This window comes from Camellia sinensis, chromosome 12 (genome assembly GCF_055761805.1).
Source record: "Camellia sinensis isolate YWXY chromosome 12, ASM5576180v1, whole genome shotgun sequence".
In the NCBI taxonomy this organism is placed as follows: domain Eukaryota; kingdom Viridiplantae; phylum Streptophyta; class Magnoliopsida; order Ericales; family Theaceae; genus Camellia; species Camellia sinensis.
In genome coordinates, this window is record NC_138972.1 from 125,774,207 (window position 1) to 125,791,068 (window position 16,862).

Below are 16,862 nucleotides of genomic sequence, written 5' to 3' on the forward strand. Positions count from 1 at the left end.
ATCTTGTGTCTGCTTTCACAAGTTGACTGGCATCCCTAGGCAGGCATTCCCCAGGCATCGATGATGACCTATGTCGCTGCATGGCATCCGTCCACCATACGGATTCTGTTTGAGGGCCCCTTTGGTCGGGCTTACTATCTGGGGGAGAGGTTCATCTGCTAGACACAAGGCATCGATGACCCTGACATTCCACATCCTCCTTCTCCAGTCATGAGGGTAGTCGATGAGCTTCAGGACGGTCCTCAGATTGACCTCCTGATGTTGGGAGAGGACGGCGATCGGTATCACGAGCCCGGCGACTTCACCACCTTTTTACATACTTGGGTGACAGCGCCTTTTACCCTACGCGTAGTTCGTGCTATGCCGGAGGTTACTGCTGCTGTTGCTGCCGCTAGTGATGCCCCTGCTGGAGGTGTCCTTGTCGTTGCTCCCATTCTTGGGTTTCTCGTGATTCCCACTGAAATCATGTATATGCGTCCAGATGGAGTGATCGAGAAGATCCCCCTTGAGCACATCAAGGAGAGGGACCGCAGGCTAGCGTTTACTCCTGGTATTGAGCAGGTACACATTTCTTTATCCTTCTAATCACTGTACTTTACCTTGTTTTGTTTTCTACCATTTATTTTCATTGTTCTCTATTACTTTTGTCCACCTTTCTCAAATTCTATTCCTTTTGCACGTACCGCAGGTGTATGCTGATGACCTCCTCCAGACGATCGATCGACTACTCCTTATGGTACGGAGGAGGCAGACCGCCTTAGTTACCCATGGGATTGAGGTACATTCTATTTGTAGTTCACTGTTGTTGCCATACTGTTTATACTTCTGTTAGTCCATACTGATACCTGTACTCTTTTTGGCTCAAGTTAGCGCCAGTAGTACCTGCAAGACCTCCCCCCAGCTAGTAGACGAAGACAGGGTCCAGTGAGGGGTCAAAAGGGAGCCAATTGAGGGAGAGACCGAGCGAGGCAGTTCTCACCTTCTAAGGAGTCTTTTGACGGGTCTACGACCTTCAGGATGAGGGAGAGGAGGTTGACTTACAGTCCAGTAGCCCCAGCAAAGACAGTGATGCTCCTCCTCCGCAGCTGAGGAGGAAGAGGGCGAGGATGGGTTATTGATGAGGACAACGATTTTGTTTTTGTTTTTGCTTTGTTTTTGCTTTGTAGTTAAAGACTAGCTTTAGATAGACCCTTTTATTTTTCGAAGGATTTTCTTTTATTTTGTTACTTTGTAAAACAAGGATCGGGGTAGGACCCGCTAGTTTATAAAAACAAGCTTTTTGAATGATCTTTTTGCACAATGTGATGAATGGCATGTGATGAATGGCGTAACTTTTGCATGGTAACTTCGCATAAGACTTAAGAACAATGAATATTTGCTCCTGTATTCATTCTTAAATTGGATAACAACCCACGACCGGACGAAATGTAAAATACAACTCGATAACAGAAAAACAAAACGAAAACAACTTGAAAATACTAAAAAACACTTGGTACAAACAAAACAAGACTTAAAACAAAACTGTGGTATGTCAAGGCAAAGGCTAGTTTTTCCTACAATTGCACTAATCTGAAACATCATTTAGACCCGGCCGAGTCTAAGTAGGCACGGCTGGGCCTAATTGTGAGGTCGATCAGTACTGCCTAGCTATCATGCATTGCTCCCTCTCATCCTCTATAAATGGTGCTCCCATGCTGTTTTTCTAGTAGAATAGCAAGTCTTTGATATTTTGCTCCCAAGATGGAGACATTGTGCAACAATAGGCTTCGAGATTGGATAACCACTTTGGATGGCTCAGAAAAGGTAAATTTTTACGGTTTTGGCCTAAATGCCCTTTTTCCTCTAAGTTGCACTTATCTTTGTTTTCTATTCCTCCATGTCGCTGTTCGATGTTGGAACCCGATCACACATGTGTTTCAATTCGGATCCGAAGAGGTGTGTCCGACACTCAAGGAATTTCAAGCTTTAATGGAGTCCCAACGCGATGAAGAAATCGTACCTCAGCCCCGTTTTGGCCATGCCCAAGCTTTGGGGCAGATGTGTGGGTTAACATTACATGAGGCTTAGTCTTTGGCACATGATAGGGATCTAGACATTCCCGATTTAGTTCATCGATTTTCCTCCATTAGAGACATGTGTGATCTTCTTTGGCGAGGCCACCGGCAACATGCCCTCTGTTTATGTCTTCTTGCACAATTCCTCCTTGCCCCTAGTTTTAGTGGAGCTAACATCAGGTTGATCCAAGTGGCTCAACGTTTGAAAGAGGGTAAGAGTTGCATGGGTTTGGCACTAGCTGAAACCTTGATGGGTTTTGCTTTCAATCGAAGAGAGACTACCCGATTGGCTGGGAGTCCGCTACTTCTCCAAGTATTATTTTTCACCCTTCTAATTTATGATTCTCACATCACTTAACACTCATTCTTTGTTTTTTCTCTCACAACCTTTCTCACTTTTTCCTCATCGTAAACCTCTCTATTCTTTAATCTCTCTTATTTTTCATCCCTTCCCAGGTATGGTTGCTAGATAAACTACAAGTAGTGGGCCCTTGCCCCAAGTACTCAGCCCGAGCTTACTTCTTTCGCCAACGACTAGTGGATTTCCCCTCAGAGGGGCTGTGGTGTGATTGGATGTGCAGCGGGTCCGTAGTTGACATAACTTGGCGTTGTCCCTGGCTTAAGTTAGCTGTGATGAGCTGCAGCATGTCCCGACAGTCGGGTGTAGAGTTGATTGGTGTAACAAGCCCGCGGGGGACCTCGCTACAGTTCGGACTCGATTTGTGTCACGGTTCTAAATCTGAACCAAAGAGTCTAAATCCGGAAAATCGTTTTGAGAAAACAGATTTTTGAAAAGAAGTGCCAAACATGGACTGCTTTGCCAGATACAGAGTCGCCACCTAAATATTTTTATGGGGGAATTTAGGAAACCCTGACTCGGTGCCAAAGGCCACGTGTCCGTCATCACCAAAGTTGCCTCGGCTCGGGAACTTGGGCACGATTGGGGAAGGCCAACTATGAGCACCCCCTCTCGCCCGATCCGAAGATCGACCTCTACTAACCGTGATATCCGTTTTTGAAAACGTTATGTGTTCTTATTCCAATTATTATCCTAGAATTACTATGTTATGCGCACAGCAAACAAGTATAGACCAAATCGCCTAAATTGGAACAAAACTTTTCATGCTTGTTTTGAAAATGGTTTGCTACTCGCAAGTAGGCTAAAATGCAGGTTTTGCCACCCTCGAGTGGGCTTTTTAGAAAAGATGGTTTTGCCACTATCTAGTGGGCTTAAAATTCACAGTTTTAATGTGTTATCCCAATTTAAGCAATTCGACCTCCATCCACAGGCATTCAAGCAGTTATATCACATAAGCAGCTAGCCTCATGGTAATCATGCTATCATGGCAACATTCACACACACGTGGATGCTAAAGCAAAAGAACTTACAGAGTACTCCAAGCCAAAACAGAAACTAGTTAGTAATCATATGCATGATCCTAGCTCATGTCAAGATGGCTAATGCAACACATGCCAAATGCAACTAAGATAGGCTCGGTTAATCTACAATGACATGTGAAATGCTACAAGTAACACGTATTCAATTTGAAATTAAAATACAAATGCGGTTAGAGTGATGCGCCGAGCCCGGTGCATGCAAGACAAATGTATGGATGCACGCATGCATAGCATAAGGTATGCTAATTTAAATATGACCTAATACTAACCATCAAAAGCAGGTAAGTAAAAGGGAGAAAGAAGTGGGGGAAGGGAGAAAGAAGTGGGGGTTGGGAGACATGCACACACGCACCCACACTTATTACAAATTCGCCCTCGCTCGGAGGGACCAAAAGAATAATACAAACCGAATAAGTAATTAACTACTCTAGCTAATTAAATATTACAAACCCTTAATTAATTAATAAATTAACTAAGCTATGGAAAGCAGTAAAGGGCCTCGGGAAGAGGAATGAATGCATGCATGCTTGGCTTTGCTCGGAAATCCAACACCATGCACAAGTTTGCCTCTGTTTTCCCTGCTTTGCTCCTCTGAAAATTGTACAACTCCCATGGTATGCTTCATGGACACTGTGGAGCACCACCGGCCAGAAGGAATGACCACCGGCCATGGGGAATGATCATCGGCTACTGGTTAAGCCATCGGCCACTGATGGATGGCCGGTCGGCACTGGAGATGGCCGGCCGGCCAAATCTTCCTACAGAAACCTGTTTTGGCAACAGCAGAGGGCAAAACATGGCATGGCAATGCATTTCAAGCAAATGTGTGCACCAACGCATCCCTTATCATGTTGGTGACTCAAAGGGACATGGTTCTCGATTCTCGGACCACCAATCGTGCATTTCAATGCATGATGACCCAAGAAACCAAGTATGCACTTTGATTTCAAATGAGATGCACATCAAACAAACAAGTGAAACCCAACCTCTATCATACTCAATTCAAGAGACAAGGCATGTATGCTCATGCAATGCGACCTAGGCATGTTAACTAAGTATGCAACATGGGCATGCAAGCAAGTAATGCACAATGCATGTTAGGCGCACGACCTAAATGAGCAAGCATGCAAGATATGGAATAATAATGGGAGTGACAAGCATACAAGATGTGATCTAAGCATGCAAGTGTGCAAGGCATGCATCATATTAAGCAACCTAAACATGCAACAACACACAAGTATGCCACAACACACAAGGTGAGCATGCATAAACATGCAAAGGATGGTCTTACACTAACTTGGACAGCTCTCTACTAGGTCCAAAATAGTGGCCAAAATGATGCAACAAAGGCATGAAAACACACACAAGCATGCATGCACAAGGCCTTAAACATGGAGCATAAGCCATCAACTCTTCAAAGCATGAAAGGGATGGAAAATGCAAGTATTCAAGCATGGAACATGGACTGAAATGTGGTCTCCAATGATGCCAAATCATGAGAACAAGCCAAGTAAAGCATACTAGTGACCTACACACCCAAGGCTAGTAAGCTAAAATGCAAAGAAGCTATACAAAGCATGGAAAACATGAATCCAAAGACCCAAGATAGACCTTAAACATGTTAAAACATGACCAAAAACTTCACAAAGCTAAGCCAAAATATGCAAGCATGGTGGTCCAAAGGCAAGATGCATTTCTAGGCAAAATAGAGGAATACAAAGCAAGTGTATGATGCATGCCAAGGGTCAACAAACCAACATGGGACAGAGGTGAAACATGCTAAATAAACACCAAATACCCACTGAAATAGAGCCAACACATGTTAGAATGAGGTGCTCCTTTGGAAGGCCATGCAAGGGGTTGTTATACACGTGCAAGAGGGACACTCCATATGACCAAAAAACTCTAGAAATGGCTTATGGGGGTCCTAGAACCCACTGAAAAATGCCTGAACCGAGCTCAAGAAGTGTGCAAATATAGGCCCCTTTGTAAGGCCAAAAAGGGCATCAAACAAGACAACAAGGAGAGGGGATGGCCCTCTCCTTCTTAGGACCTTAAACCACCATCCTCACCACTGAAATCCCTCAAGATTTCAGTGGTGAGGAGGTCCAAACAAGGTGGTCTCGGAGCTCACTAAAAATGCACAAAAATGAGGCCAAACAAGGCCTAAGAGGGGTCAAACAACCCCAAACACCAAAGTGGTCTTAATGAAGTATCTTAAACACAAAAAAACAAAACTTTTTTATGTTATACACCAAGCTCAAATCAGCAAGCAAGACAGGCTAAAATGAGGTACAAGAAAGTGCTAAAAAGGGGAAGAAACTTACCCTTGAAGACCAAATTCGAGATCAGCAGCTTCAGGGGCCAAAAACCAGCTTTTGGAGCTCAATAAACCCTCCCAAGAACCTCAATCCAATGGTAGTGGTGTATGGCTATGAGGTGTGGTGTAATAGGCCAAGAACAAGGGTCTTTGAACACTCTAACTCACCCAAATGTAGAGAAAGAGGGTGATATAGAGAGAGAGGGTGATATATATGTTATATGTATGTATTAGGTCTAATTTTGCTGAACCAAAATAATGGAGGAGGATGGGTTTCTTTTATAGAGCAAGGAAATGGCATAAAGCTTCTCAAAGAAGCTATACAAAAGGGTCAAAGGGACCAAGCTTCTAAGAGAAGCTAATGCAAAGGTGCAAGCTTCTTGAGGAAGCCAAGACAAGGGGTCAAAGCTTCCTCAAGAAGCTTTGAGCAAAGGGTGCAAAAAAAAGGGTCAAAAGGGGTGCAAAGGGTGCAAAACAGCCACACACGTGCATGGGGAGCAGAGTCTGTGCATTCCAGCTGGCACAGCTGGCATCTATTCAATCTGTAGAATACTCTGGAAGGTCGTCGGCTAGCAAACTTGGTCGGTCAGCCATCTTTTCTGGCCGGTCGGCCATCTATTTGGTCGGTCGGCCATTTGTTTTGGCCGATCGGCAGGAAAAATCTGCTCTGCAGGTCCAACTTCAAACGGGCATAACGTCTTCATATAAACTCCTTTTTAGGTCATTCTTGTGTCAAAATTGAAGCCCCGGAAGTAATATTTCCAATGGAACCAGACTTGCATCAAAATTATAACTGTGCAAAAAGTTATGCTTGTTTTAGTGAAGGCTGCTCAGTTTCGGTCCAACCGGGATGATGCCCAACTTCAACCAATCATATCTCCGCCCTCCGGTCTCGGATTTAAGAGATTCTTGAATGAAAAATGAAGCCCTGGACGTCTTCTTTCCAACGGTGGTGGCCTCATAGCTTAACTCAAAGTGTATAGACAAATAATCTTGATTTAGCGAGGACTACTCGTCCCTCTCTTAGCAATTCTTGCCTATCTTCTTCTCCAACTTGGCTTCTCCCCTCTTCTCCTCTTTTCTTCAAATTCAAACCCCTAAGCAAGGTGTTTTGAAAGATTTTTCAAATATTTCATCTCTCTTTCATTCATTTCCACTTTGTCCTTGCTCGGTTTATCGAAAAGCGCATTTTTGACAAAATGTGAGCCTCGGAACATCGTAGAAACTTTATTTCAAAAATGTTTTGAAAGAGAGGGTTTTAAGGTCTAAAAACCATTCAAAATAGCTTTGGTCCAAAATGGGGTGTGAAGTTGGGATTTGACCCTCTCATTGCCGAAGAAATTGAACCTTTGCCCTGCACACCTTTCATCATCGAGCAAACCATCAGTAGCGCCCAAGTCTTAAGGGTGGTCAAAAATGGGGTGTCTACAATTGGCCTCACATATTGCGTATTCTATTTTGCTCTCCAGTTCAGACATCAGTTCGGGCACGATCAAATATGTCCAGATGAGGGAGTGGAATACGCAGCTTCATTCCCGATTCGTGCTTCACACCTGCCCCAGTTTTGGCCCTTGCCATTAGTTTCAGTTACAACTTGTCTGAAGAGTGTTTGGCTTGGCTTGGCTTGAAGAAGAGGCAGAGGTTAGACCGTCTGTGGCATAGAGCCACTTGACTTAGCTATGCCCCTAGTTTTACTGCTTTAATCTTTTCTTTTCAAGTTTTAAGATGTAAAAACAACTTTGATCTAAATCAAAGAGTCAGAGAATTTACTTATGTTGAAATCAATAAAATTAAAGTTGCGAATACTAAAAAAATTTCTTTCGGCCCCAAAAATGATCCAAGTTGTAAAAAGGAAAAATGTTAAGCAAAATCAACTTTTATTAAAACTTTTCAAAACAATTTTCGAAAACAATCACCGCCTGACACGCATAGAATCGATTCTAGAGATGTACAGTCCCGAATCAAAAGAAATCATAACTGCCCCTGATTGCATATCATTGTTACTCTGCACTGTACTCAGCTTTACAACCCGAAATAAAAAAAAAAGCATAACCGAGCCAATAGATGATGAACAAAGATGACCTGATCAAGAAAACGAATAGGATAGTTGAATCAAAGATAGTTACGGCCGAACTTCAAGGTGAAGTTGCCTACGTATCCCAAAAATGAGAATCAGGCCTTACGTGGTTCGGTTCAGGTTCACTCGAGTATTAACTCTCTCATTTTGCGCTCTAACTTTTGCCAAAGTCGCCCTTTAGGATTTTCAACCTTGCGAGCTTAGTTTTTCTTTATTTCTAATTTTCTGTGCTCAAACTTTTGTGTAGGTCGCCCTTTCGGGTTTTCGGCCTAACGAGCCTCTCAAGAGTAGTATTTCTTCAACTTGTCCATATTTGTGATAACCCTGTCCTGTGTTATGTTAATTAATCTTATTTTCGATTGTGATTATGTATTTGATGTGATTTTGAGTGCCATTTATATGATTATATGTGTTTTTGAAATTTTATTTGTTCACCGTAAGAAAATCTGTCTGAATATTTGCTATCAAAATTTAATTAAAGGCTGTAAAGGCGACAGAAACTGAAACTGACTGTGTTTTTGGATTTAGCATGATTTTTAGAGCCTACGGTAAAATTTAATTAAAAATTGATTCGGATCAGAATAATTAGAATCAATATGATTGAATTAAAGCACAATTACTTAGCCTTAATCAATTTAATTAGGCAAGCCTGTATATAGGCCAATATACACTTAAGTTTATTCCTTTGAGCTCATATCTTCCATCTTGGCTGAGAATACACTCTAGAGAAAGAGAGAGAGACGGCTGAAGAGAGAGAAGATGGCTCAAATTGTGGATTTTGGTTCAAAGCTTAGGAATTTGGAAGAATTGGAGCTTCTAAGTGGATAACCAACCCGTAATTCATGAGTTTGAGTTTGTAATTATATGAATTCAAAGAGAATTAGTAATCAAGAACAAGATTTAAGTTATATATGATGAATTTGAAGTCAATATACACATGCATGCATGAATTATCATGGTATGAAACTCAATTCTAAGGACTCATGGTTGTATTTAGAAGATGATGGTTGGAACATGAAGAATATGGCATCAAATCGTACATACATACATAATTTTCATGAGTCTCATGATTATAAACATCATTTGTTCCATTTGAAATGGAATTGGAGTTTGGAGTCAAAAATTAACATGCATGCATGATTCATGAAGATATGAAGTTTGTATGAAGTTTAAATGCATGAGTTTTGAAATTGATAAGGAGAATTTGAAATGATTTTGGAAATGGACCATGATTTTGGACAATTGGTCTCAAATTATCCAAGTTCTTATGATACACAATGTTTTTCTATGATTTGGCATTGATTTGCAAACTTTGGAGCCTTTGGGGTTGTGTTTTGAAGCTTAAACAGAATTCTGGAAAACCTAGAATTCGACCTGTCCGCTCGAGCGAGGAAAGTGTCCCTCGAGCGTGAAACTCGAGCTCCCAGAAGTTTTGCAAACATTGGTATCTGCTCGAGTGAGAATAATTGCGCTTGAGCGACCAAAGTCATGCTCGAGCGTAAAAATGAGGCAACCAGTACTTTTTCAGACCAAAGGGGTCCGCTCGAGCAGGAACATCTGCGCTCGAGTAGAGAGCCCTGTTTCAGAAATTTTGAAAAGTTGCATTTTGTTTTGTTTTCCGTTCTCTTTCGTTTCTACGCACTCTTAGGCATGCATTAAGCATTGCAAATGAACTAAAAGGATAAGAAAGAGGCCTAAGAGAAATAAATAAATTAAGAACGGATTGAATCGCTTGTAACCTAATTTGTTATGAAATGTGTAGGGTCAAGCGCAAGGGCAAATCCATCGGCAGAACACTATGAGTAATATCTTAGTAAGAATGTGTTGAAATATGCTACCTTCCAAATGCTTACTCATGTACGAGTATTCGTTATGCCAATGAATGAATGAATAAGGTCGTTGGAATATGATTACGGTTATGATATGTTTATGACCTCAAGTATAAAACGTGCGTAAACCTAAATGATTGGGCCAAAGGTCATCTAACATGAATGATTGGGCCAAAGGCCGTCTGACATAAATGATTAGGCCAAAGGCTATCTAACATAAATGATTGGGCCAAAGGCTATCTGACATGAATGATTGGGCCAAAGGCCATTTGACATGAATGAATTGGGCTAGAGGCCGTTTGACATGAATGAATTGGGCCCAAGGCCATTTGATAAGAATAAATTAGGCCCGAGGCCATTTGATATGTTGGGCCTAAGGCCGTTTGACGTATTAGATAGAAACATAAATGGGCGTAAGGCCGTTTAATATGTTTGTTACGAATTTCATTCATGTAACTTCTTTATTTTGATATTATTCAATGAGCTTTCGCTCACTCTCATTTATGTGCATATAGGTGAGCAAAGAGATGTCCAAACCCAGCCTCAATAAAGAAAAAGAGAGGAAGTCAGTTTTGTGGAGTCAGCTCGAATGTCTCACGCACGAGACTTTGTTTTTGTACTTTTGTTTACTCCCTTTTGTACACGTTGGATCACCGATGTACATTAACTTTTGCTTGACTAACTACCTGTTTGAAGTTCCTAGATGTACAAGATGTTAATTTTGTCTATATGTGTGAGTTATTATGGATTGCTTATGAAATATTTTACTTTACCATATAAGCACAGCTCATTAGACAAAAAATTTTAATTTTTCTTGGAAATTTTCTACGACAAATACTTTCCACAATGTGTCTGTTGCAGGAAAGTGTTAGAGCTCATGGGACTTAAGCAAAAAAGCATGACCGTAGCTGAGTATGAGGCCAAGTTTACTGAAGTGGCCAGATTTGCACCACATATGGTTGATACCGACTACAAGAAAGCGAGTCATTTTGAAAGAGGGCTTCGAGATGATATCTTAGAGAAGGTCAATGTACTCAAGCTGGAAACCTATATCAAAGTGTTAGACCGAGCGATAATATCAGAAGCTAACATAGCTAGGTAGGCCAAATCATCAACTAACTAGAAAAGTAAAAGACAAGGATTCTTTTCAAAAAATCAAAACATGGGCACCTCGAGTACTTCAAACTCTTCCAGAGATACGTCCCCAATGTGCAACCAATGTGGTAAAAGGCATTGTGGGGTTTGCTATCGTGTATCAGGAGCCTGTTTTAAGTGTGGTAAAACAAGGCACATGGCCAGAGATTGTAATTAGAACAGTGGGAAATTAGCTGCTAGCTTAACTGCATCGATCCCAAAATCGGGAAACACTACGAGACCTACTACCACCGGAGACACCGTGAGGTAGGGAAGAGTCTTTGCGCTTGTTCCGGGCGATACGTGGAACACAGAAGCCGTTGTCTCATGTACTATCTCTATATGTAATCAAGATGCTTTTGTGTTAATTGACTCCGGATCAACACACTCCTTTGTAATTTATGCATTTGCATCTAGATTGAGTAGACCTATAGAATCGTTACCATATTTGTTACATGTATTTGCTCAATCCGGGGAATCTGTGTTGTGTACATCTGTATGCCGATTTTGTGATATGCGTATTGGGAATGCTACTTTGTATGTAGATCTATTACACTTGGACTTTAGACATTTTGATGTAATCCTGGGCATGGACTAGCTATCTAAATATTGTGCCACCATCGATTGTATATCGAAACGAGTTATATTTAGACCATCGGGACAGGAAGAAATTGTGTTTGTGGGTAACGGGGCAGTGCCTCCACCTTATTTGATATCTGTAATGAAAGCATGTAAATTAATCAAGAAAGGGTGCCAAGGCTACTTATGATGTGTGTTGTCTGAACAATCTGCGAATGTTGAATTAAACAGTATCCCTATTGTTAGTGAGTTTCTAGATGTATTCCCAGATGAATTGCCAGGAGAATTGGTTGACAAGGAGATAGAGTTTACTATTGATATTGTGCCAGGCACTCAGCCTATCTCAAAAACCCTCTACAAAATGGTTACTGTTGAAATGAAAGAACTGAAAGAACAATTGCAAGACTTACTTGATAAAGGATTTGTTCGACCAAGTACTTCACCATGGGGTGCACCGATATTATTTGTGAAAAAGAAAGATGGAACCTTGGGCCTGTGTATTGACTACCATGAATTAAACAAGGTAACGATAAAGAATAAATATCCTTTACCCCGTATTGACGACTTGTTTGATCAGTTACAGGGCTCACAAGTATTTTCTAAAATTGATTTGAGATCCAAGTACCACTAGTTAAAGGTAAAGGCAGAGGATGTTGAGAAAACTGCATTTAGAACGAGATATGGTCATTATGAATTCCTTGTTATGCCATTTGGAGTGATTAATGCCCTTGTAGCATTTATGGATCTTATGAACCGAATTTTTAAGCCTTACCTCGATGAATTTGTTGTAGTTTTCATTGATGATATTCTAATATATTCAAAGAGTAGACTTGAACATGAACAACATTTGAGGATCGTCTTGCAAACACTTAGGGAGAAGAAATTATTTGCTAAATTAAAGAAATGTGAGTTTTGGTTGGATGAAGTTATCTTCTTAGGGCATATCATTAACAGAGATAGGATTTTGGTAGACCCACAAAAGATTGAGGCAATTGTAAGTTGGCCTACACCAACAAATGTAATAGAGGTTCACAGTTTCATGGGCTTAGCTGGGTACTACAGAAGGTTTGTGAAAGATTTTTCGAAAATAGATGAACCACTTACTCAACTCACACGCAAAGGACAACCATTTGAGTGGACTGATGAAAGGGAGTCTGTTTTTCAAGAATTGAAGATGAGACTAACCACTGCACCAGTCTTGACATTGCCCTTAGGTATGGAAAAGTTTGAGATATATAGTGATGCTTCTTATAAAGGTTTAGGTTGTGTATTAATGCAGAATGAAAGGGTGATTGCTTACGCCTCTCGACAGTTAAGGCCACATGAGAAGAACTACCCGACACATGACCTGGAATTGGCCGCAGTAGTATTTGCTTTGAAAATCTGGCGGCATTACTTGCATGCGGCAAAATGCGAAGTCTACACGGATCACAAAAGTTTAAAGTACTTCTTCACTCAGAAAAAGTTGAATATGCGGCAAAGAAGATGGCTTGAACTAATAAAAGATTATGATCTTCAAATTCAATATCACCACGGGAAAGCCAATACAGTTGTTGATGCCTTGAGCAGAAAATCAATGGGGAGTTTAGCTTGCTTACTTATTTAATAGAAGGAAATCTTACTAGATTTTGAGAGAACTGAAATTAAAGTTGTGTTACACAAATAAGCTGGGTTGGTAGCTCCATTTCAGTTGAACCAGCAATAGTTAATGAAGTTAAGCAAAGGCAAAAAGAGGATGAGTTCCTCAAGAAAATAATTGATGAATTTGAGGCAAATTCGAAATCAGAATTCAGCATTGACGGTGAAGTGTTAAGATTTCAAAACCGAATGTGTGTTCCAAACATTCCGGAACTAAAGAAAAGAATTCTTGATGAAGCTCACAAATCGGTATTTGCTATGCATCCGGGTAACAATAAAATGTATCGGGACTTGAAGCAAAGCTATTGGTGGCCTAAAATGAAGAAAGAAATTGCAGAATATGTGTCCAAGTGCCTTCAATGTTAGCAAGTTAAAGCTGAACATCAAAAACCAAGCGATCTACTTCAACCTCTCCCTATTCTAGAATGGAAGTGGGAGCATATGACCATAGATTTTATTGTTGCTCTACCTCGAACTCCTAGAGGTATGGATTCTATTTGGGCTATAGTTGATAGATTGACTAAATCTGCGCATTTTATGCCTGTTAGAACTACATTTGATGCTTATCAATTAGCCACTATATATGTTGATGAGATTGTTCGTTTGCATGGAGTTCCGGTGCCTATTCTCTTGGATAGAGATCCGAAATTCATATCTAGATTATGGAGGAGCTTGCAAAGAGCTATGGGAACATAATTGAGGTTTAGTACCGCGTTCCATTCACAAACAGACAGGCAATCAGAACAAACGATACAGACCTTGGAAGACATGCTCAGAATGTGCGCTTTAGATTTTCAAGGGAGTTAGGAGGACTATTTGCCACTAGCAGAATTTGCGTACAATAACAACTTCCACTCCAGCACCAGTATGGCACCATACGAAGCTTTATATGGCAGAAAGTGCAGATCGCCAATTTATTGGACAGAAGTCGAAGATAGAGCTTTACTTGGGCCCAAAATTGTGCAAGACACTTCAGAGGAGATTAAAATCATCCAACAAAGGCTCAAGACAGCACAAAGCCAGCAAAAGAATTATGCGGATGTTCAAAGAAAACCTCTTAAGTATGAGGTTGGCGACCATGTATTTATTCGTGTGATTCCAATGAAAGGCCAGTTGAGATTTAATAAAGAGGAAAAATTGTCACCCTGTTACATTGAGTCGTTTCAAATTTTGGAAAGGCTTGGCCCAGTTGCTTATAGGGTTGCTTTGCCACCGGGATTCGAACAAATGCACAATCTGTTCCATGTATCGATGTTGAGAGGTTATCTTTGAGATCCGTTTCATGTGATTGATTACCATCGGATAGCTCTTGATGAAAATATGGAATACGAAGAATGGCTAGAACGAATCATTGATCGACAAGTGAAACAGTTGAGAAACAATTCCATTCCAATGGTGAAGGTAGAATGGAAAGAACACTATGGGAAGGATGCTACATGGGAAAAAGAGGATGAGATGTGACTACGCTATCCACATTTGTTTCCGAATGGAGATAAAATAAGTTTAAAGGACCAAACTTCCTAAAGGGGGGAAGATTGTGATCACCCTATCTTGTGTTACGTTAATTAATCTTATTTTCAATTGTGATTATGTGCTTGATGTGATTTTGAGTGCCATTTATATGATTATATGTGTTTTTGAAAATCTATTTGTTCACCGTAGGAAAATCTGTTTGAATATCTGCTATCAAAATTTAATTAAAAGTCGTAGAGGCGACAAAAATTGAAACTGACTGTGTTTTTGCATTTAGCATGATTTTTAGAGCCTATGGTGAAATTTAATTAAAAATTGATTCGGTTAAAAATAATTAGAATCAATATGATTGAATTAAAGCATAATTACTTAGCCTTAATCAATTTAATTAGGCAAGCCTATATATAGGCCAATATGCACTTAAGTTTATTCCTTTGAGCTCATATCTTCCATCTTGGCTAAGAATACACTCTAGAGAGAGAAAGGGACGGTTCTAGAGAGAGAAGAGGGCTCAAATTGTGGATTTTGGTTCAAAGCTTGGGAATTTGGAAGGATTGGAGCTTCTAGGTGGATAACCAACCCTTAATTCATGAGTTTGAATTTGTAATTATATGAATTCAAAGAGAATTAGTAATCAAGAACAAGATGTAAGTTATATATGATGAATTTAAAGTCAATATACACATGCATGTAAGAATTATCATGGTATGAAACTCAATTCTAAGGACTCATGGTTGTATTTAGAAGATGATGGTTGGAACATGAAGAATATGGCATCAAATCGTACATGCGTACATAATTTTCATGAGTCTCATGATTATAAACATCATTTGTTCCATTTGAAATGGAATTGGAGTTTGGAGTCAAAAATTAACATGCATGCATGATTCATGAAGATATGAAGTTTGTATGAAGTTTAAATGCATGAGTTTTGAAATTGATAAGGAGAATTTGAAATGATTTTGGAAATGGACCATGATTTTGGACAATTGGTCTCAAATTATCCAAGTTCTTATGATACACAATGTTTTTCTATGATTTGGCATTGATTTGCAAACTTTGGAGCCTTTGGGGTTGTGTTTTGAAGCTTAAACAAAATTCTGAAAAACCCAGAATTCTACCTGTTCGCTTGAGCGAGGAAAGTGTCGCTCGAGTGTGAAAGTCGAGCTCCCAGAAGTTTTGCAAACATTGGTATCGGCTCGAGAGAGAATAATTGCGCTCGAGCGCCCAGTCACATGTTTTGATTCTTGGCTCGAGTGACCAAAGTCACGCTCGAGCGCAAAAATAAGGCAACCGGTACTTTTGCAGACCAAAAGGGTCCGCTCGAGCGAGAACATCTACGCTCGATCGGAGAGCCCTGTTTTAGAAATTTTGAAAAGTTGCATTTTGTTTTTTTTTTCCGTTCTCTTTCATTTCTAAGCACTCTTGGGCATGCATTAAGCATTGCAAATGAACTAAAAGGATAAGAAAGAGGCCTAAGAGAAATAAATAAATTAAGAACGGATTGAATTGCTTATGACCCAATGTGTTATGAAATGTGTATGGTCAAGCGCAAGGGCAAATCCATTGGCAGAACACTGTGAGTAATATCTTAGTAAGAATGTGTTGAAATATGCTACATTCCAAATGCTTACTCCTGTACGAGTCCTACGGATTTGTTAATCTAAATCGAATATTCGTTATGCCAATGAATGAATGAATAAGGTTGTTGGAATATGATTATGGTTATGATATGCTTATGACCTCAAGTATGAAATGCGCACAAACATAAATGATTGAGCCAAAGGCCGTTTGACATAAATGATTGGGCCAAAGGCCGTTTGACATAAATGATTGGGCCAAAGCCGTTTGACATGAATGATAGGGCCAAAGGCCGTCTGACATAAATGATTGGACAAAAAGCCGTCTGACATAAATGATTGGGCCAAAGGCCGTCTGACATGAATGATTGGGCTAAAGACCATTTGACATGAATGAATTGGGCCAAAGGCCGTTTGACATGAATGAATTGGGCCTGAGGCTGTCTAATAAGAATAAATTAGGCCTAAGGCTGTTTGATATGTTGGGCCTGAGGCCATTTGATGTATTGGATAGAAACATAAATGGGCCTAAGGCCGTTTGATATGTCTGTTATGAATTTCATTCATGTAACTTCTTTATTTTGATATTATTCACTGGGCTTTCGTTCACTCTCATTTATATTCATGTAGGTGAGCAAAAAGATGTTCAAACCCAGCCTCAGTGAAGAAAAAGAGAGAAAGTCAGTTTTGTGGAGTCAGCTCGAATGTCTCACGCACGAGACTTTGTTTTTGTACTTTTGTTTACTTTTTTTTGTTATCTTGATGAATACGTTGGATCAC

General features: G+C 40.2%; 1 protein-coding gene across 1 annotated transcript; it reads left to right on the forward strand.

Annotated features, from left to right (window-relative positions):
• The first annotated feature begins 10,576 nt into the window (after positions 1-10,576).
• On the forward strand, positions 10,577-13,725 carry LOC145803858 (uncharacterized). The gene is made up of 5 exons (XM_082897236.1): positions 10,577-10,737; positions 11,623-11,825; positions 13,082-13,278; positions 13,396-13,513; positions 13,604-13,725. Exons 1-5 carry the CDS (start codon positions 10,577-10,579, stop codon positions 13,723-13,725), a joined length of 801 nt encoding a protein of 266 aa, XP_082753362.1.
• Positions 13,726-16,862: the final 3,137 nt, after the last annotated feature.

What these genes read in the sequence shown, in the direction of transcription:
- LOC145803858 (XM_082897236.1), top strand. Translation starts at nt 10,577, where the DNA reads ATGACCGTAGCTGAGTATGAGGCCAAGTTTACTGAAGTGGCCAGATTT. An exon ending in CTGGAAACCTATATCAAAGT is followed by an intron (nt 10,738 to 11,622) that starts GTTAGACCGAGC and finishes TGAATTAAACAG; the next exon opens with TATCCCTATTGTTAGTGAGT. An exon ending in TTGATGAAGCTCACAAATCG is followed by an intron (nt 13,279 to 13,395) that starts GTATTTGCTATG and finishes CTTCAATGTTAG; the next exon opens with CAAGTTAAAGCTGAACATCA.